Source organism: Larimichthys crocea, chromosome XIV (assembly GCF_000972845.2).
Source record: "Larimichthys crocea isolate SSNF chromosome XIV, L_crocea_2.0, whole genome shotgun sequence".
In the NCBI taxonomy this organism is placed as follows: domain Eukaryota; kingdom Metazoa; phylum Chordata; class Actinopteri; family Sciaenidae; genus Larimichthys; species Larimichthys crocea.
In genome coordinates, this window is record NC_040024.1 from 523,013 (window position 1) to 545,582 (window position 22,570).

Here is a 22,570-nt window from a genome sequence, read left to right on the forward strand (position 1 = left end):
ATAGATCATATTAATCCACTGTACCAGAGTGGTACAGTAACAGCTGATGCGAGTCGTGCCAAATCATTTCACCTTTTGCCTCCATTTATTTCACTGATGAAAAGGGAGAGCACGGCTCCTTCAGTGATCCCTGACTCAAATCTTGCAGCTCTGGTGTGTGTGGAGGTGCTGTAAATAAAAGACAAATGTTTTATGGCAGGGCCGAGTGAGAAAGGAGTGAAAGAGCTGCCAACAGACAGCTCATATAAACCATGCTTCAATAAACCACTTCCTGCAACCTCCTTTCATTGACTGAACCGAGGGAGAGCCGGCATTTACAGCTCAGTTCCTGTTATTTGGTGGTGGCTGCCCCGTCTATCTGCACCCCCTCCCCTTCCCCGTCCCCATCCTTTCATGCCAGCAGCAGCAGCCAGCCTGGAGCTTTCATGGCTCTTGCTTTCTTTGTGTTCACCTATACAAGTAGGTATGATTTCTGAGGAATCGTAAAACAATTACTGGCAAATTCCTGCAGCTCTTTGATTTCTGCCAGACACTGGGAGAGGGGGTGGGGGAGAGGCGGGGGTCTCAGGGCCCTTTTCCACACAGGGTTGGATATTTTCAGCCCAAAAACACTGCACAGGCAACCTCGTGTTTAGTCCCTGATGCACACGCCGATTTAAAAAGTGCTGTTTGGAACTTGTGTCAACTGTAGACAAAGTCCCAGCTGCTGGATCGCAGTAATTGGTCCGGTCCTCTTTGATGTGTGTTCTGTGGGCTCATGAGATGTTAAAGTGGATCCTGGAGCATTTCTGCACATTCTGTATCAGCAGAACACCGCCTGCTCCTGACTGACGCCGTCCCTTCTATCCAGAAGTGAGACAAACCTAACAGAGGTGAACAAACAAACCATTTGTCCGCTGGCTCTGAGGGAAGTTCAGCCATTTTTCTTGGATGTTCAGGGAGAAGGCGGTTCCCTTTCATCTAGCTGACTAAATAAAAGTAATCTGCAGTGAAAGTCTACATGGCAGAGAATCTAAATATGGAGGACTGGTTTCTGTTACTTCAAGTTCACATCAAACAAGCAGAATGCCATTTGCTTCCAGATATTTGCGTACTACTTGTAAGAACAGACAGGATGGGACTTTGTAGATATTGACTGACGTTTACAGTAGCCAATAGCGAGTGTGTGTTACACCCCCACCACTATGCACTGGAGGTAGAGCTGTGAGCTGGTGTTAGCGCCTACCTTCCAGTGAACACAGCTGAAACGCCAAACACCACGACCAAAACCAGCCATGGCCAGTCTGGCAGGTAATACAGTAGCCTACCGAGGTGGGTTTGGTTCATGGCACCGAGGGATTGAGTCAATTCGGTTAGCTGACTGAGCTAACAACAGTTAGCGGTTCGTTACTTAGCAATTTTGACATCATAAAGTTTGTAAATCATCTCGGTGGTGTAATGTTTTTAGGGTTGCAAAGGGATGAAAAGTTTCTGGTAAATTTCCAGAAACTTTCAGGAAACATTCCATGGGAAGTTAAGCTCAGGAATTTTGGGAATACAGTGGTCCCTCATTTATCGCGATGGATACGTTCTAAAAATAACCCGCAATAAACGAAATCCGTGAAGTAATCAGCTTCATTTTTTACAAAGGCCATTTTTTGTCTTAAGGCCGTAAAACCCCTAACCACACACTTTTATACACTTTTCTCAGACAGGCATTAACATTTTCTCACATTTCTCTCTTATTAAACACTCTAAAAGTTCAAACTTTCGCAAGTCACACTGCTAGCGATTGAACATTTATGTAAATCTGGCTAGCCGAACGCATTTAGTATAGTACTCCCTTAGCTAATCAGGATGCAGAACACAATGCGCATTCATACTGTACAGTACGCTGAAAAAAAAAAGCCTGAAAAATTACACACAAAAAAAAAAAAATCAGAGAAACAGCGAGGCCGCGAAAGGTGAACCGTGTCATAGCGAGGGACAACTGTATTCCATATCAGAAACTCCATGGGAATTACGGAAATTAATGGGAATTCTTTAAACTGGGGGTAATTTAAACAAAGTTTATCATATCCAAACATTCATAAATCTAAACATTTTGTTTTGTCATAAGCAGACATGCAAAATAAAACAATTTAAAAAACATTTCAACAGCGTGCAGGTAGGGGTCGTGGCCTCAATAGCCCTGCAGTAAGCAGTGTGCTATGTGCATGTGACTGAGGAACAGCAGATATTCAAGTGGACCTGCATGAAATCTGGTTGTTTTAGTCAAGATTATGCTAAAACATATTTTCCTCAACTATATTTAAGTTCCCTGTTAAAAGGGCCATCCTTCAATTTTGTAAATTCCTGTTTAGTCCCATAAATTCCCATGGAAAATTTCCAACTTGGAAAATTCACAGAATTTTGCCTAAACCTGATTTACTCTTTGTCTCGGAGGCTGTGCTCGAACCTGGTGCGGTCCGGCTGCTGAGTCTGGTTCTGTTGCCTGCTAACAGCAGATTAATTGAGTTGGAGCTGAGCAGGCTGAGGACATCAGAGGGAAAAGCAGCAAATATATTGTGAATAAAATCTGATCCAGTTTCACCAAAATCATGAATAAAGTTAGAAGGTTGTGCCATAGGTGCTCATTCGCAGACTGCATCTTTCATCTCCTGCAAGGGTAGAAAAATAGTCAAACGTGGTGGTCCATGCTGGACTTGAACCGGCCACCCTCCAATTACCAAGCCAAGTCCGTACAGACTGAGTTACTACTGCCCCCCTGAAACTCTTTCGGGACTCAAATCAGCAATCTCTGAATCACTTCTTAAGCTCTCGGTGGTGGCATCCATTGTGCCACAGATCCAGGTCAATACTGGTATCATCGGAGCTTAGGGAGATCACATTAGCGAAGCCACAGCAAAGAGGAAAGGAATGCAGCGCAGCTTCTGAGACATATTTCAGCCTGAGGATCTGTATCTTATGTATAGGTCACTGCAGTGACTTGACTTATGTGGTATGTGCACACAAGCCACAAATTAAGCCTGAGCGGAGGATGAGGGGAGTTAAAAGGTTTCATGCGAGTGTTCCACAGAGCCCAGGAGATGGCCAGAGGCTAACATATTGGCCCAATCATTAATGCATCAATCTGTGTGTGTGTGTGTGTGTGTGTGTGTGTGTGTGTGTACACATGTTATACTGTCGCCAATCTGGCTAACAGAACAGAACTCCCTTTCTTTAAAGGAAAGAAGATACTCCTCCTGCCTGCACTGTGCTTGTGTAGTTTGACTTCAGTAAGTGATTCTCTGTCTCTGAGGCCACCTTTTTGCAGAGCTCATGACGGGAGGTGTAAACCTGAAGCTTCACGCGGCATCCAAGTGTAAATGCTGATCACACTCCGCTTCAGATGTTTCAGCTCACAGGAGCAGTAATGAGCCCACGACACACTTCAAAACACAGACGACTTTCACTTGATTGGACGTGTTTTCAGTCGTCGACCAAAGAAAACGCTGCTCGACTTTCAACCAGATTCAGCCGCTCACAAGCAAAGTTTAACATCTAAAAACAACAAAATGAGCAAGAAAAACACAGAAAAACTCAAGTTTGAAGTCTGGTCACATGCAGCCAGGCTGCTCTGTCCTCTGGGGACAAACATTCTGCTTCTTCTTTGACATTGTGTCCAATTATTCAGAGCCAAGGACAGCACTGTTAGTTTGGGCAAGTTTATGTGTTCCGACTCTGTGACTTATAGGTCTGATCTATTAAACCGTATTGACCGAGCGACTAGAAGGTGCCAACCCTAATTTTCAGACAGTACATTTCACTTTTTTTTCAAGTGGAAAAGGTTTCCAGGATCAAGAACAAACATGAATTATGACTTTCCCACTTTTAAGAGCAGCACTCAGCTACTTCTCCAATGTTTCCAACAGAAAGCCTACAGGACGGCCCGTCTGAAAACGATAGATACATAAAAAAAAAAAAGAGACAATTACAATCATTTTCATGGGATCACACACACACACACACACACACACCACAGCCACTTAGCAAACTCTCCTAATGGGAACAAATGAGGTAATGACTTACTGCTGTTAAACAGATGTGCCTGTGCTCATCCTCAAGACAAGGAGAGGAGTGACTGTAATGTGGCTGTAACAGTGAGTGTGTGTTTGTCCTGAACTGATCACTGCAGGAAGTTCAGTCAGAGTCTTCACATTGGTCCGCCCTGTAGATCAAATATTTACTGGAGAATCAGCCTCATGAACTCTAATTAGGACTGCGTCTTGGCACTTGCGGAGCGTGCGTTGCAAAGAGTCCCACTGGGATGGCGCTGGCAGTGGGACAGTTGTGATCTGTTAGCCAGGCCGTGTTGGGTTCTGGTCTTCCAGTAAGTTTCGGTGACACTGAACAAAGAGGGGGTGGATCGGACTGAACCATTTGTCAGTGTTGTTTTATCACAGATGGATATTTTTTTTCTGGAAACATCTAGACCATGTGTGCATCGTGGTTTTCTGCCCAGTAGAAACTGCTGTGAGCGTCCAGGAGTTACACCGTACCCCACCGCTAGATTCATGTTTTTATCTTTCAAAAATAACTGTTTTTTTTCTCCTCCATTTATGATTTATAAGGCAACATTTTCTCTTTTCTTTCTCCTCTAAAATTTTTCAAATCCCAAATTTATATTTCAACACTTTATCAATTTATATTCATGTATGCCAAGCCGTCATAAAGATATTAGAGGTTTGCTTTGGATAAACACGAGCTGAGGGTCCACCACACCCCCTTTCCTCCAGTAGGAAAAAAAAGATCTTGCTTTCAAGTGTTTTTTCTCTCTCCGTGTAACAAAAAGGCACCTCGGCCTTAAAAAAAAAAAAAAAAAAAAAAGAACCTCAGCTCTTGTGTATCCTTCCTGCGCTGCACACATCACAAATCTCTCTTTCACTGAGCGAGCCCATTCCTTTCCCATTACGCCGGCTTACATCTTTTCCGTAAAAGTGACAATCGTCTGAAATATCACAAACACCTTTGAAGAGATGCCATCTCCAGAGTAGATTAAATGGCAGCCGAGGCTCCAAATGAGGTGCTTAAGCAGCGTGAGCCGCTGCCGCCTATTGCCAAAATAACACCCCCCCTCCCTCCTTTACTGGTTCCAAAGAGCTTCTTTACCTCCATTTGTTCGGATGGCATTGCCATTAGGCCGTCTCCATGGCGACGCCTCAACGCTGGCCCGTTAACCGCATGGCAATAATGAAGCGCGGTGGCAGCTTTACTGACTGATTCGTCATTAATCTAAATGTGTGTCTGGCAGCTTCTCTGAGCCGAGCAACAAATCACCGAGAGTGTGGGAGGACGGGACGGGCGGGAGGAAGTTACGCTCAGCGTCTCTTATCACTTTCTCTTTCTGACTGCTTTCTATGTTTCACTGTGTGTGTGTGTGTGTGTGTGTGTGGTAATTCAGAGAAGCGATGACGTGACGATAAGACGAACAGCATTCTGCAGCATTAAGGAAACAACCGATGCACAGAAGCCGTTTGAAATCCTATCGGCGTGTCATGTGAGCCTACCTGTCGTCAGCATCTTTACAAAACGCAGCGCGGCTGACACAGATCTGAACAGTGCACGCCTCTAACATTAGACCCGCAGGTGAACCAGGTGGTGATGATGGATTTTTAAATCTGTACAGGAGTCTTTTGAAATCCCTGACAGGCCGTCAGGGGATCTCTGGTCCATGTGACAAACGTTTTCCTGCTGCCAGCCTTCTTGCAGAATCATGACGCTAAGTTCATGCCGCTAACCTCCATCCATCAAACGCCGCTGTCAGTTACGTAAAGGGAGGATCCAGGTGGAGGTATCTGAGCGCACAGAGCTTTTAATTTAGTTTCAGGAAAATGGATTCAGACTGTGTGCTGCCAGAACGGCCTCTGACAAAACCAGGTGAAACATAGAGAAGTAAAAATGTTCCAGTGCATTCAGTCTGAGACGGGCTCTTTTCTCCCAGTACCATCCCACTCCTCACACTGAATATCAGGTTTCCAAGGCTACACAGCATGGAACCAATAATAGCCACTTCCCTAACACTGCACACTTATTCCTGCTGTCCAGAAAGCAAAAAAAGCAGTAAACTGTAATCTCTAAAGGTCTGAAAGCAGAATGTTAACGTGCAGCTTCTGTTGACAGCTTTGTGACATGTTTAAACGCGATTGAGGCGTGCAGGTGAGGAGAGTGTCACCATCAACAGCTGCAGAATGGACTCAAACACACAAAGAGACAGAGTGAGTATCCTCGCTAGTGACCCCAAAACTTCCTGCATGTGTGCAGCCAGCTGTGGACCTGCTGGACCGTTTAGAGAGAGAGCACAACACGTTTACAGAGCAGGCCGGTCACTTCTGTTCCATCAACAGATCATCAACCAACAGAAAATGAAGAAATAGTTTGATAACTGATCATTTGAATAATTGATAAAGTAAAAACTAAATGGTGTCAGTTTGCAGCTCCTCGGGCACAAAGTTCCACTGCTTCTCTGAAAGGTGAATATCTGCGAGGATGAATAAAACTATTCTTTAGAAGTCACCTTGAATAACTGAAAAGTGATCAGCAGGTTTATTTCAGAAAGTTTCAGGAAACTTTCAATGGGAATTAACAGGAATTTATGGGAATAAATCAGGAATTTACAAAATTGAAGGTTGACCCTTAACAGGGAACTTAAATATAGTTGGGAAAAATATTTCCAAAATTCCCCAGCCTAACTTGCTACAGACATTTGATGGAAATATTTACCGGAAACTTTCCGCCCCTTTGCAAATATAAATATATATATTTTATTCATCAGTTCATCATTTAGTTGATGAAATGTTTAGATATACACATTTTTTGGTCTTTAAAATGTAATTCACAATTTCTTAACGGCCACAATGATAAATCTATTTCCTGTCATCCTGTATGTGACAGAGAAAATCTGCAGTTTCCATTGAAAACTGAATATTTGACCATTTTTGCTTGAACAATGACTGCAACAATTAATTTCTTATTGAAAATACTTTCAGATGATTTCTTTTGTTGAGTGACGGATGTGTAAAGAGTCCAAGGTAACGTCTCCAAATGTTTTTTTCTTGATCAACTCTACAAATATTAGTTTGATTTTTTTCTGAGAAAAGAAGAAGAAAAGCAGCTTTGCATTAGGCAGCTGTGCTTGAAACATTAAGCTGCTGAGTAATTAGTCTATGGTTTAATTGTTTGAAGCGTCACTTTTTTTACGCACAGTGACTCCATCTTTGTTGTTCTGCATGTTTCAAATAGAAATATTGGACCCGTCTCTCATGTGCTGAGCAGAGAGAACCCTCCGGAGGTGGGAACAGGGACTCAGCAGGACTACATGGGACAGGTAGGAAGGAAAATGAGCATGCTTCATCACAATCTAACTGGACTGTAAAGTCTGTCAGAGCACACAAAGGTAGCTCTGGTTTCACGTTACTGATTCTAATCAAGTCTGCAGTATGTTTCAGTGTGTCACAATCGCTAAATGTAAACACTCGGACAAAGAGTTGACTTGTGGGTAGATGAATTGTAACAAAATGCTCCATTCACCTGAGCACTTTTTTCACAAATGAAACACTAGATCCATTCTCTGTGATTTATTACGGCCGGGCTGTGTTTCAACTCCAAAGCTCTCAGGAGCATCTGAAGATCCAAACAGATCAGGAAGCACTTTGGCTCACAATTTGTCACCGTGTAGAAACACACGGGCCCCAAAGACTTCACAGACAGAGAGAAAGATCTCATGGCATGTGTCAGCGCGGGAGACTTACTGAGGGTTAAGTATTCTCCTGCCCGGCTTTAGGCCTCAGTCTTCCAGCCACATATCACATTTATCAAGATTGGGCTGGAGCACAAAAAGTACAAGCGGAGGGGATGAGGTGTGCACAGGCCAAATCTCATTTGGTGCCTTGTAATCAAAGGCCTTTTAGGAGAAACTTAAGCTTTGAGGGTTCCATATCAGCAGATAGGAATTTGATTTATAGACGGCTTGGAGGCACCGGGGGAAATGAATACAGTGTAGAGTTTCAAACTTAGTGTGTGCACGGGGCCTGTCTCTAAACACATCGTTCTTTTCAGAGCCTTTGACAGCTTTGAGGCCCATCACTTTCTAAGCCGGTTATTTATCAAAGTCGCATACAGTAGATGTACGCTGACTACACACAGATGTACACGGCTTTGGTTTCAGCCAGAACACACGGACAGTAAAGGCCATTTTCCACCAAACAGTCCCTGGAAATAAAATCCAGGAACAATTGCAAAAAAAAAAGTTTCTGCAGCAAACTGTAGCAAACAAACGACATTCAGAAGCAGGTACCTCTGGTCAAAATGCAAGTATAATATCCAGACTTCAACAGTGTACCTGAGGCCCTAAAATGTTCTTGAGCTCCTAAAAAGTGTTCTGCGTTCTTAAAAAGTTCCTGAGATCTAAAAAAAGTTCTTGGGCCCCTAAAAAAGTTCCAGAGATCCTAAAATGTTTTTTTAAAAGATTGAAGTCAAGTTTAAGTTTCAAGTTTAAAATAACAAAGAACTTGTTCTATCTGTTCGGACATGGAAATGGGGCTATAACTATTTACAATATGGATTAATCTACTGATTATTTTATCTAGTGACTAATTGTGATGATCAGAAACACATCTCTTCAAATATTCTGCTTTATCCCAAAAACAATCTGAATCAGTCCTGCATCACCCTGTACAGATACAGAACTAAAATACCAAATGCAAATATTCATGAGAAAAATCAAATGGAATCAAAGTAGACACAGAGCAGTATTTTTTTTTCTTTTTTTTACATATACAACATATTTTTGTCTAATGTTACTAACAGATATTCATATTTTATGCCTTTTCCATATATAAACAATAAATTATGCTTATGAAGCAGATTAGAACCATGAGACGACAAAACTGTCCACTGAAGCCAGACTCATGACTCCTCTGAATACCTCCAAGCTCAGGCATCCATTCAGAGTTACAACGACGAGCCGATGAATTCATAACTTAAACAAACTAGAAATAACTGCAGACTATTTTCATTTTCAAGTAATCATTTGAATTTTGGGGGAAATTCCTTTAAATCTCACAGACACTCATCACCATACTTTTCTTAACGCCAGAGAAAACTGCAGATTTATTTTAGGACACAACGAGAAGAAAAAAGGAACTAACAGCTGAACAAGACGAGAACATGTTGGGTGCTGATCAACAAGAGGAACAACAAGGGGAATCAACACTGAACTGATCGCAAGCCTGAACTCAAACTAAAAATCCTTAACCAGAGGATATCTGATCCCATCCCTTCTTTTACCCTCACACACCTAAACATGCTGGACCACGAAGACCTGAACCACCGTGTGAGGCTGCCCGAGAAGAAAACCCCACGATCACGAGGGATCTTTAGTCATCGGTCCAGAACAGCGGCCCGACAGCGAGACTCGACTACTGAAGGACAGTTTAGAGTTTTTGGTGACCAGTCTGCAGCAAAAGAATTCACACGACGGGACTGCAAACAAACCAACCAGAACACACAGAAGACACTCATCCATCCATAGACACATTCATGTAGATGGCCCCTTACAGTCTGACTCAGACTGCAACCAGGACTTTATCAGACCCACCAGAGCTGCAGTCAATCAACCGTTAGAATTCTTCAAGCAAGCTGCATCCCACCAAAAGCAGCATACCTGTCACTGCTTCACCTTTACACTGCAACGAGCAGCTCTGACCGACACACGAGCGTCGTCTGGGATTTACCCCAAAGAAAGCGGTAAAGGAAATTCACTTTTTCTGCCACAGATGTCAGAGGTCAGTTCAGACACGGGGACACGAGCACTGCGGATGCTTGCTGGTGTGAGGGGCTTTGAACCCCCCCCCCCTTTCCTGCATGACCCCACTGCTTTGAGGAAACAGTGCCAAAGAAAACACGAAACAAAAGGTCTTGTCGTCGCCTCACCTCTTTTTGGTTTAGGGAAGCTTTCGTGCAGGTGAAAAACTACTTTCTCCACAAAGTGCTGAATGTTGCTGTGCTCCGGTCCTCGGACAAACACCATCCAGTCGTGGGTGAAGCCTTCCACAGTGGGTTTCTTTCTGACCTGGGCACGATGACCAAGTTCTAGTTTCACCTGAACAGCACCCTGTGAAGGCGGAAAGATGTTGGGTTATTGCTCAGAGTCAAGAAAAGATGAAGGTTGGAAACAGAACAATGCACGTGGGTGACAGAGTGTGGAAGTCTTTCCTAGCCGAGCTGTGATATGCTGCTTTAATGCTGCATGGAGAGCGTCAGGCCAGACTCCATTCAAAAATGTGCTAATTTAATGAAAACACCTGCAGAACCTGCACTAAGACTTCTGACTACCAGCTTAAAATCCACAGGTAAATCCAGCATGAAGAAGTGAAAACATTCCCACTGATTTCACAATGCTGACATGAGTCTGCTCTGAACCCGCGGGTACAGTTCCACGGCTTAGCAGAATGAAATGAAAATAACGAGAAAAGCCCACGAGAAAGTTGGAATCTTCCCCCGTCCACGCGTTACTTCATGTATTCAGTGTAACATTACGCCGAACTCAAACACGGACAGTAACCTTTCAGAAACACTCTTCATTTGAGCATTAACAAACGCGTTTTTAGCGCACAGCGCAGAAACATTTCAAGTGTCCGTTTTCCGAGCGGAGTTCTGCACTGCGCTGTTCATTCAGCACACAGCGGCACGTATCGGCTCTAGCTAGCTGTACGGCTCGAAAAAAATCCTCGTTACGGAGTAAAAAACACACCGACTCCTCCGGTGTCACAAAACAGCTCCGCGTCCAAACATACACTCCGTTACACCGGGCTGGCAAGCAAATCCTCCAACCGGCTACTCACCGAGTTGGCCATCCTTGAGGCCCCGCGTTACTGTTATTTCATGGAGAATGAGTTTTAAATGAGAGCAGAGGTGAGTACAGTTTGCCTATGACGGCGGACATGGTCTCTCCTGGACTCAAGTCAGACTCAAGACTTTCAAAGGCTCGCCGGCTGTCAATCACGCGCACTGACCTAGAGACGTTCCTTTGCGGATTTTCAAAATAAAATGCCTGCAGTGCGGTGCCTCTCGACTTCTCTGAAGTGCAGGATACTAAGAAAGCAATGCTTACAGGTAGGATGTCTGTTAAAATGTCATGATATTTTAACACACATACTACTTTAGAAATAGTGAGTGCATGCCCTTTCTTGAGACGGTGTCAAGATATAGTCTAAATACATAGTGTTTACTAAAAAAAAGAAAAAGCATTTATTTATTATTTAATTTAATTTAATTTAATTTAATTTAATTTATTTTAATTTTAGTTGCGTGTAATTCCATCCATACAACATGAATGCTATGGCAGGAATAAAATTATGATGGGTAAATTATGAATTCATTAAGTGTTGGAAAAAAGTGGTCAGAATGAAATATACATTTACAGTATATAGATATAATATACAAAGTCCACTTCAGCATATGAACATCCACCACGTCACAAGGTTGCAATGTTACAATGTAGTAGGTATGAAAATTGGAACACAGGTGTGTGCCTTCATGGAAATTCACACACTATTATATTTTGGTTTAGGAGGATGGATCTTACTTTTCATGATTGACTGAGACTACAGATAAAAACATTCTTAATGTGTATATTTATCATTGCTCCTGTATCTGAATTTGGATTAACTACCACCAAACTGCTGTGGGATAAGGATAAAGTCAAGCTTCATTACGTGCGTACTGCGTTCTTTTCTTCTTATCCATTATTTTCCGTTCTTTTATTTTGAGCGTGAAAATCTATCACTTCCGGTACTTCCCCGCCTCAATTCAGTTTCTTAACCACGCTGAGAGTGCAAAGCGCACGCGCAGCCTGGTGTACCCGCTGGGGCTGCAGGCAGAGCACGAGACGTAAACAGCCAATGAGAGAAGAGCAGATATACGGCCCTCCAATCAGGTGGCCGCAAGCGTCCTGTAATTATGCTGCCTTCACGTCCCAGGAGGAAACCGGCGAATGAAGCGTGTTCAACAGTTTCCACGAGACGTTCCTGAAAAGCAGCTAAACGGCAAATTCATGTGTGATGAAAATTATGACTGTTGTTATTGTTGTTTCCTGTAAAGTCCACTCTGAACTTTCTCTATTGTTTACGTGTCTGGCAAGATAAATGATGAAAATAATGTGATCAACACGTTTGGAGAAAAACACATCTGTCATGACACATGTGAGCTGAAATGACATGTTACTATTGTTGAAGTCTTTATGTTATTGTCAATATTTAAATGTAAGAATTTGTTTAAAATTAAGCTTTATTTTTCCCCATTTCCCAACTATTAAATCTGTTAAAGATTAAAAACGTCTGGTGTTCAATTGAATGTATTAAAAAATTTATAATCTAACCAAAATAAAAACTTAAAGGTCCAAGTGTGTAGAATTGAGTTGCCTCTAGTGGACTAATCACTGCATTGCAATGTAACATAAAGCTCTTTATAATTTTCACACCTTCCCACTTAAATGATATCATGTTAATTTCCTTCAGTATTGTGTGTTATTATCTTTTTTCTTTCTTTTTGTCGTGTTTTTTCTTTGTGTTGTTTTTTCCTAATAAATGGTTACGTGTTTACATAATTGTTTTTGTTTGTTTATATACTGGAGTATTGTAACAAAAATATTAAAGTATTTTGATTATTATTCTGATTATTATTAGCAGCCCACTGGGGTTAAAGCTGAGCTCTGAATGGGACAAACATGGGGGACAAATTGAACAACAAATGGGACAAAATTAATTATAAAATCTGATTATAAAATTTGAAGGCGGGCAGCCAAAGGCTTCCATACATCCACATGTCTAACTGCTGTAATGCATTACAACCCGTTATGAACCCAGCTGTGTGTGTGTGTGTGTGTGTGTGTGTGTGTGTGTGTGTGTTTGTGTTTGATTTTGTGCTCTCTGTCGCTTTTGGTCCTCGACGCTCGCCGTAGTTGCATGCGCGTTCTTGGCAGGCTGGATGAATGAAGGTAAAGTTTGATCATCAACATGCAGAAGTTTATAAACTGGTAACAGAGAGTTTAACATGTGACTCCGAGCGCTGCAGTAACGTTATCATACAGTGTAACGGTCTGCGTTACTACGAGTCCACTTCCTGTCGAGCAGCTTTAGCTTCAGTGTTGATGACTCTGATAGCTGTCATTAGCCGCCTCTGCTAACTTCATCTGCTGTCTTATTGGTTGTATTTCATTTTATTCTGAATATTAATAATAATATGAACTGTCTGTAGATGTAGCAGACGCCTGTCTGCCTGAGGTCTGTGTTCAGCTTCTGTATGCACGACACGGAGCCAGCATCAGCACCGCGCCGCTGCTAACCCCATTGAAAAATCCGCCAACTTAACCTTCACTTACTTATTAGCAGAGTTTTCCGACGCACAGAACGCCGATGAAGGCATCATCTGAGGCAGCAGGGAGCATACTTTAATTCGGCATGAATATGATCTATCAGAGGACATGGTTTAACAGAAAAATAACAACAACCTGGTGCTAAAATGCAGAGATGCAGTGATCTGCAGCATCATCACTCACTGCTGGACATGGAATCATGTGTCATGTGGTGTGTAGGTAAGGTAGCATGAAAGAGTCACACTGTCAGGAGGAAGACCTCTGATTGGTCAGAGTCAGTGTGTGTGACCATGTTGGATGCTCTGTGCTGACTGTGCCACAGAAACTATATAGATTTTTTGGAATCTCTTCATTTGGATGTGTGCTACCTGCTTGCATGGGTCACCAAAGAGCTGTACAATGCATTCACCCACTAAAACACACAAACCCATCTCCAGACTGTTCCAGTGTTTTCTACAAAAATGACTTTAGGAGCAGTCAAACTTAAAGCGGACGTCTTTACATTACAGGGACTTGTTTTTATGGCTGATGTTAATGTACCTGAACGTCACCGTGCACAGAGAACACTGAAGTTCCCTTAGATTCCGCTGCACACACACAACTCCACACTACAGTCGTGCTTTTTTTATGGGAACATGTTTGTAATTTAGGTTTGTGCCTGAGTGAACTAACCCTGTGCAGAGCCGTACAGATTTAATGGACCTGAATCACTTTCCCTCTAGACCAGGCAGTCGAGAACAACTTTAACTGTTTCAGCAGCTGCTGGCATAAAGGAAAGCAATCGAGGTGTGTGTGTCTGTGTGTGTGTGTGTGTGTGTGCACTAATGCTGTCCAGAAATGTTAACTACCAGCTCAGTTAACCCACCGTATAGACATAATAACAATAATTAAAAATAGTGTAACATGGAACTACTTCCTGACCATTCACACGTCTTAAATGGAATCGTTGACCCCAAGTGAGCTGATAAATGTGTTAATGTTGTTATAGATAGCTTGCACCCCTTTTATGTCAACGCATAACTTCAAAAATGTGAACATGCATCAGCCTGATAGAACTTTCCCTAAAACTGATTAGATATGCGCTTTGAATTATCTAATCTAATGTGAGCAACTAGCCACTAGGGGGCGATTGAGATGTTTTGGTTTGACTCCTGAAGTTGTCGCGCTGTCCGTCTTTATATGCAGTCTATGGTGTCAGGTCACTCGTTTGTGTGTGTGTGTGTGTGTGTGTGTGAGAGATGTAAATAAACAGGCCTGCTCATAAACACGTTGCTCCACAGCGCTACTAGTGGTCAGAAACTCCACGTGGTAACTTTAATCTGTCGAAGCTGTGTCGACGTCCTCTCAGTTTTGTTTGTGGAGTTTGTAGGACTAAATAACTGAAAATGATAAAATATATCCTGATAAAAAGACTTTTATTGGCGTTTGTGATGGTATTTTGTGACTTATTCTAGCTGTATATGAAACATTTTTGTGTGCTTTTACTTTGAACTTTATGCTGGGTGCATCCTTTTGGCTGTCCATTGATGTGTTCAGACCTCGCTGAATAACTGACAGAGAACTGAGTCTTTGTCATGCTGATAACTGTATGCATACCTTTATGTTACCAACCTGTAACATCAAACATTGTAAAAAGTCACAAATATTAAAAGTGCCCATCATAATTCCTCAGAGCTGACTGTAGATTTGGAGAATGTTGACATTTCTGCTTAACAAACAACAACGAATAGATTACTAGAATTGCTGTTGATGAATCCTCTTTTGATCAATGAATTGATTTATTGTTCATGACTAAACAATGATCAACCAGCCCTATCTAACGAAGTGATCACTGATTAATCAAAACTAGCTTTTAACTACAGCTGCGATAATTAGGTAAAAGTTGTCGACTGTTAAATTGATCGTCAACTATTTTGATAATCAATTAATGGTTTCGAAAATTCAAAAACAGATCGTCTGATTTCAGCTCGTCAGTGTGAATATTTTCTGCTTTCCTCTGATGTTTTTACTATTTTCTGACATTTTCTGGACCCAACAACTAATCGATTAATCGAGTAAATGATTCACAGATTGATCAATAATAATTAGTTTCAGTCCTCCTCTAAACTAACCAGTTTAGGTCAAACCTGTGGCGTTAACTGAGTGGGTGCTCTGTGCTGCTTTGGTTTCGGCAGTCAAAGGGTGTGTGTTGTGCCACCTGAAAGGCCACCAAAAATCCCATGTGTCCGCCCGGCATGTGCAGCTCACAGCAGCAGAGTGTCACACGGTAAAGCCTCACTGGTGTCATTTCTAAAGCACTGTCGGCTCAACACTGTCGGTGCATTGTCCTCTCTTCTATTGCTAATGCAGACCTAGCAGTACAGGCCAGCCTATATTGTTTTGCTGTAAGGTAAATATGCTGGAGAAAGCACTGGAACAACGTGCTGGACAAACTTCTTTAGTTTCTTTGAGGTTCAGCTGAGCATGGACAGTTTTTTAATCAGAGAAGAGGACAGTTACTTTGAAATGTATGACTGTAACACATGACAAGTGATGACGGAGCTGTTGTTATAAGTTTCATGGAAGAACAAACATCCACCTCCCACATTCCTGTCAAGCTAATTGAAAAAGTTCTAGGCTGAGGTATGCTAGATACACAAGTGAGATGCAGATAGTTGAGGATGAACACACACTCTCTCTACAAACATCAGTAAATGAGCTCTCGATCAGTCCGGACTCTAGTCGTGTAGTCGCAGGTGCTGCTCACTTACCTGTTCATGTGGCCGTGGAGCTGATGGCAGTGTGTGTGGAGCGTGCAGGAGCAGGGCGGTGGACAGTACAGCAAAAGCAGGCTGGCTTATCAGTTAGATAACAGCAGTGGGGGGTGGGTTGGGTGTCTGTGTTTGGGGAGGGGGTGACGGAGGCTACGCCAGGCTCGTGTTCCCTGTCTTTATAGTAATGTTAAACCAATATATCGGTTTACAGACATTGATTGACAGACAAACGTTAGAGGAACGTTCCCAAAAGGTTTGATCTGTGCAGTTTTCTTCACTTCATTGAATCATTTTTTTTCTTCTCTGAGCGCCACTGAGTGTTTTTCTCTTTTTAGTTATTCATCATTCATTCATTACTGTTCTATTAAATGCCATAATATAGGAAATAACACTCATCACAATGTTTCAAAGACCTGTTTGGTGGATTGTTGTATGTTTTAAATACATGAATTGATATTTTATATCTGTTTATGTAGCAATAGTAAAAAAAAAAGTTCTATAAGCCAAAGGTGTTGTCTTTAAATGTCTCATTTTATCCAACCGACAATCCATAATATAGATATACGGATATGATATATAATATACAATCATAAACACAGAAAAACTAAATTCTCACAGTGGTGAAGCTGGAAACAGTAATGGTTTGGCATTTCTCCTTGACAAATGACTCAAAGATAATTGAGCACACGTGAAGCAATACACACACACACATGTTGGTTTCATGGAATTCACTGACCCAGTGCTAAAATACTGAAAATCTTACAAGTCAATTTAAGATGGATTCGGTGAGGTTCTGACCATTTTCTGACATTTTTATAGAACAACCAATTAATGAATAGTATAAAAGAATTTCTCTTGGCCTCGCCCTGAAATTAATCCAGCTATGGGAGATGCATTAAAGAGTTCCACCACTTTGGGAAATTCACTTTCTTGCTCACCGTTAGAAGAGAAACCGCTGTGTCAGGTTGGTACAGATCAAAAATAGACCTCCGACAGCTCTTCAGGTCACTCATTAACACGTCGTATCGTGTTTGTTTGACCTGCACACAAACCAAACGATTGTGGAGTTTAGGTTCCTTCAGTTTCCAGTCCAGTGCTAACATTAGTAAGGACACCTTTTTAAAACCTCTTCTGGCTTTTGAAAAGACAAAATATCAGCCACTTTATGTTACTGGCAACAAAACATGACTTTCTTTTTGATTCCTTACTTTAAGAAATCTACACATTTTCCAGCAGACTGTATTTTTCATTCAACAAAATAAGGGTTAGGGTTAGGTGTAAGTGGACACAATGCTTATAATAAGTTTTGCGAAGGGCACGGGCACATGGGAAAAAAATATAAAAGATACTTTAAAAGACTCTTACTTTCCCCGAGATCGGGTAAAAAAGGTAAGAAGGAAGGTAAAAGATAAAAGGGTTAACCCCCTAACCCTAACCTTTTTTTTAAAAATAAACTAGTTTTTAGAATGAGTTATCTTTCCAAAATGGGCTCAATTAACTAGTTTTTAGAATGAGTTATCTTTCCAAAATGGGCTCAATTTGATTTAGTGTATTGAATACCAGTGTTCAGTCTAGTTTTTGTGACTTGGCGCAGCAGACCTATTTCAGTCAAATCTTGCCTCCTGAAGCAGCAGCTGTGAAGTGTGTGGAGGCCTCAGACAGCTGGTGGTCAGCACCTGTACGGCATATTGTCAGCCTTTAATGAGACAACCTGAGATGGGCCACACATCTGCTTAGCAACCTGTTTGAGTTAGTGTGAGTGGGTGAGGTATCCCGATGACTTGTGAATAATTTAATGCAAAATTATGTCATGGCTGCAGGGCAATAATTTGATAACGCATGGCAGAGATCGGCTTTCAAAGGGTCAGTGTCTGAATACCTCCAAGCAGTGCTTGTCCCAGGAATGTTTGCTCCATTAATGCTACGAAGCAACAGGTGGCTGCGTCACTTAGCTTTTGTTTCAAAGGCTGACTCCTGTGATATGTGATATTGTTGAGTTAAAAAGAAGGCTAGCACCGAGCTTTCTCTCTGAATAAGTTTCCTTTTGTAGTGTTGTCTGACTGAACGTTGAGTTCTTGGAAGAGAACGACACTTTTTACCGTCATTAACTTTTGTGAACTTCTTCTAACGGCGTTTCTCTCTGCTCTCAGGCATGACTGGCAGATATGACGGAGAGTTTGAAGACACGATTTGATTTCCCCAGCCCCGTCATACAAGCCCAGGTAAGCTACTGACTCATGGTCTGACTCGACGATCACGTGGTTGGGAAGTTGGGAAAAGATCTAGCCTAGCTTAGCATAAAGACTGGAAGCAGGGGCAAACTGCTAGCCTGCCGAGTCTGTCCAACGTTCAAAAACCCATCACCCAACACCTCGTATCTTGGTTTCTGTACACAAACAGAAATGTACAACAACAGTTTGTAGTTGTATGAGGTGTTGGATCTGTTTGTTGCTGGACCCAGATCTTGATGAAGCACACTGAACAGGTCCAGGTCCACCCACCCTGCACATCTGTGCACTGTCTCCAGCTATAGCACGGGTTTCCAGATAAAGTCGTCGGTTATACAAATGAGTTCTTGCGTTCTTATCACTTGTTACCTCCACCTAAAATCTTTCTCTGTCAGATGTCTATGTAACTACTAAGACAGAATGGTGGTCAGTATAGATTCAGAGTGACTAGTTTTCATGACAGAAAACATTTGAGGAGTTCAACCAGAGACAGGTTTGTCACGTTACCAAGAAGGAAGGAAGGAAGGTGCCCCCCCTTCAAATCTACAGTGTGTAAGGTTTAGTAGTGCAACCCCCTCGCCTCTCTCTCTCCTGTTGGCTGTGAAACATGCAAAAAAATATGAAAAGCCCTATCTGGAAGCAATTTGTTACTGTAGAACATGGTGGTTCAACAAGCGAAGAAGACCTGATGTAAAAGGCTCAACGATGAAAATAAAGTTTTGAATATTTCTGCCATATTCTGTAATTAGATCCCCATAAATCTGACCTTTTTAAATGGCTCAGCAAACCAATAGAAAGATCCTTCTGAAAAACCTTCCTTACTTTATTGAGGATTATTTACACGATGTCCTGCTTTTTGTTTTCCAGACGGTGAGAAATCTTGTTGCTGCTGTACTAAAGGAGAAAGGGCCAAATGGACAAATCACACAGTCTTCCACCCAGGTGAATTACTTTAATAACAATCTGTTTTTTGGTGTAAAGGCTCAGTGAAATGGATTCTTTACTCCTAAATGTGAACATCATGTCTGGACATGAGCTAACACAGTAAGGGTTTGTTCTAACTTTTGGAACTTTTTCAAAAAGTTAGTCACTTCCTTGTAACAAGAACCAAGTTGTTCAAAATACAATGGCTCCAATCTTGATATGCTTGGAATGGTTGAGTCAGAATTTTGGAACGATTGGACTTTTTTGGCTGATGGGACTCCTTTTTTGAATATTTATATATAAACAATAGATCAATGACTATACGTCTGTGAAAGGAAACTCCACACAGATTAGAACCATTTTCTGCTTCTGGGCTGTGAAGTTCTTTTAATGGCACTTAAGTCAAAGTTTGTACACATCATCTCATTTAATGTTTTTTCTTTATTTCAAGACATCAGAACTATGAAATTGCACATTTTAGACAATTACTAGTGACAGCTTTGCACACTCTTAACATTCTCTCAATGAGCTTCATGAGTTTGTAGCTTGGAGTAGTTTCAGCTTAACAGTCTTGAAGGATTTCCCACATATTCTGAGCACTCGTTGGCTGCTTTTTCTTCACTCTGTGGCCAACTCATCAAAACAAATTAAATTTTGAAAAAATTGCCCACAGCAAAGCACCCCCACACTGTCATACCACCTCCTCTGCTCATGGTGGGAACAACAGTTGTAGCTACCATCTATTCAACCTTTCGGCATCTCACAAAGACACAGCAGTTGGAACCAAAAAAATTAAATTTGGCTCAACAGACCAAAGTCCAGATTTCCACTTGTTGTGAACTTCTCCTCTGTACTTTGATTGTTTTTTGTGACTGTTCTTGAAGACGCATTTGAAGTTCTTGATATTTTCTGGATTGACAGATTTTCATATCTTGATGTAAAGATGGACCGTTGATTCTCTTTACTTAGTTAAGTGGTTCTTGCCAATATATGGATTACTAGAGTAGTTAAATAGGACTATTTACTGTAAGCCAACACAAAAAATACTAATTACACAGAAACCCTAATAAAGGAAAACCATAGAATGAGAAGGTGTGTCCCAACTTTTGACGGATACTATAAATCTGGCCTCAGATCTTGAGTTGTGTGTGTTGTTGCTGTGTTGTCAGGGTCCAGCGTTGGAGTCTCTGTGGCAGCAGTGCTGCAGTGACCACGCTCTGGTGCGTTCATCCTGCTGTGATGCCGTTGTGCTGTTCGTGGATCAAGGCCACGCCGACCTGCACTACGTCCTCAACAGTGTCCTCAACCTCCTGCCTTCTGCCAGGTACACCAAACACACAGCATCGTGCCTGAACACTTTAATTTAATAAATCTAAATTGTCCTTTGAGTTAGATAACACTGTATGGAACACAGCGCCTCTATACAGAAGAATAAACAAGGTTTCAGTAATAGGACACTGATTCATTGTCCATGCCTTCTCTGCTGACGTGAATCCGTTAATTGTTCTCATGTCCCGACCATCAGAGCAGGAGGATCAAGTCAAGTCAACTGCAAAGTGACCTTTTCTATTCAACGTAACATGACTCATCTTATATGGAAAATGTTGAGTCAGCATTTGAAATGACCTTTTTTACAATGGTTGGTGGGACTCATTTTTAATATTTCTATAAGAACAATAGATCAATGACTATGTGTCTGTGAAAGGAGTCACTTGTAATGAGGAATCCACAGAGAATAACCACTCTGCAGAATTTTTTATTTTTTTGAATATTTTAGCCCATTGTTTTGGTTTTAAGCCCAAAGATTTTACTCTTCTGAGCCAGATATGTTTTTCAGGAGTTGGTGGAGACCAAGTCAGCGCTAAAAGAGTTATTAGAGAATATTTACTTGCATTCACAAGACGGGCACAAACATTCTAAATCATAATGCTGCTCTGTGTCGATAAATAAACCATGATTTGCTAACAAGTTCGCCACAACAGCTGTTTATAGTGATAATATGTCAGATGTTGTTTCTTTGTCCTTGCTGCGCTGCTCCAAAATGGCCAAAAAAAGATGTTAATACAGTTTTAAAGGACCTGACTGTCAGCCGTTCGCACTTTTTCACTACACATCTCATTTACCCATTCATGCACACATTCATACACTGACTGCTGTGCAAGGTGCCAACTCCTCATCAGTTTGGTAGTTAATCACATTCACACTCCAATGGCACAGCCTTCAGGAGCTCTACTTCCTAAACCACATCCACCCCCAAAAACACTCAAATGTCACAGGAACATAATGAGTCTTGTTGTCAGGTGATCATACACTAATGAAAACCTAATTATGCATGTAATATTCCATTCATGCCAGAGTCTGGAAATAGAGCTACCTAGATTTGACACAGTGGACCTGTTAAAGAAAATATATTAATGAATGCTTTTACAGCAACATAGCAGAGCTAGGGCTGGATTTGTCAATGCTACACAATACCGTTACCAACAAAACAAACTTCTTTTGATAATTTTACTTTAAGAAATTTAAAAACTGTGAATGAAAGTTAATACTTGACCTTGAAAACATTAATTTGACAGATAAACAATTGGAGATTGGAGATTTCAGGCACATGTTCTGCAGACCTGTGAGATGCTTTTAAAATGATGTTTTAAAGGACTCTGTCGGTCAAACGAAGTCAATTATTGTCCTCATATTGTCTGAAAAGGAAGCGCTGAACTTTTGGGTCGGGTTGGCTTATTTTCCAAGAGTAAAATGGTTGCAGGTTTATTTTTTTCACTTTAAAGCTGAGACGAGAAATAGTTCCACAAAGTGGAGTTTCATTTTTTTACATTTCTGTTTGTGTACAAGTTAAACAAATGAGATATATCATAGGTGTATATTTAAACTTGGACAGAGCCAGACAACAACATCCTGACGTTTTCTACTAAACACACAGATCAGCTGATCTGCTCATCTCACTTTCAGCAAATGAGATATTTTCATTAACTATTCCTTTAAATAGACACCTGTGTCGTTGTGTTTAAACATTCTGTGTGTCTTCTTTTTGACTTGAACAGAAACGTCCAGGGGCTGATAAAGGTCATTGGACGGCTGCTACAGATGCAGGCAGACCAGAGAGACAGACAAACCCGCTTCACCTGTCCTTACTCCATCAGGTCAGTCTCTGTCATGTACACAGTGCCTTCGCTTGTGTAGTGTGTGGTAGCATAATAAAATCAGTTTACTATGATATTGGTTTTTGCTGTTGTTTTGTTATATTACACATGTAGTTT

At 41.5% G+C, this 22,570-nt stretch overlaps 2 protein-coding genes across 3 annotated transcripts in view; one reads left to right on the plus strand and one right to left on the minus strand.

Moving 5' to 3' along the window:
* Nucleotides 1-11,005, minus strand: part of mllt3 (MLLT3 super elongation complex subunit) — a 49,176-nt gene extending 38,171 nt beyond the window's left edge. For both annotated transcript variants that reach the window (XM_010741222.3, XM_010741221.3), the window contains exons 1-2: nt 10,863-11,005; nt 9,952-10,132 (exon numbers count right to left, since the gene is read on the minus strand). In XM_010741222.3, the coding sequence (XP_010739524.2) occupies nt 9,952-10,132; nt 10,863-10,874 (193 nt within the window). In that variant the 5' untranslated portion in view covers nt 10,875-11,005. The remainder of the gene's footprint in view (nt 1-9,951; nt 10,133-10,862) is intronic.
* A 1,925-nt stretch (nt 11,006-12,930) lies between these two features.
* Nucleotides 12,931-22,570, plus strand: part of focad (focadhesin) — a 44,331-nt gene continuing 34,691 nt past the window's right edge. The window contains exons 1-5 of the mRNA XM_027288015.1: nt 12,931-13,015; nt 18,297-18,368; nt 19,242-19,316; nt 20,468-20,622; nt 22,355-22,453. Coding sequence (XP_027143816.1) covers nt 18,312-18,368; nt 19,242-19,316; nt 20,468-20,622; nt 22,355-22,453 — 386 coding nt within the window. The 5' untranslated portion in view covers nt 12,931-13,015; nt 18,297-18,311. The remainder of the gene's footprint in view (nt 13,016-18,296; nt 18,369-19,241; nt 19,317-20,467; nt 20,623-22,354; nt 22,454-22,570) is intronic.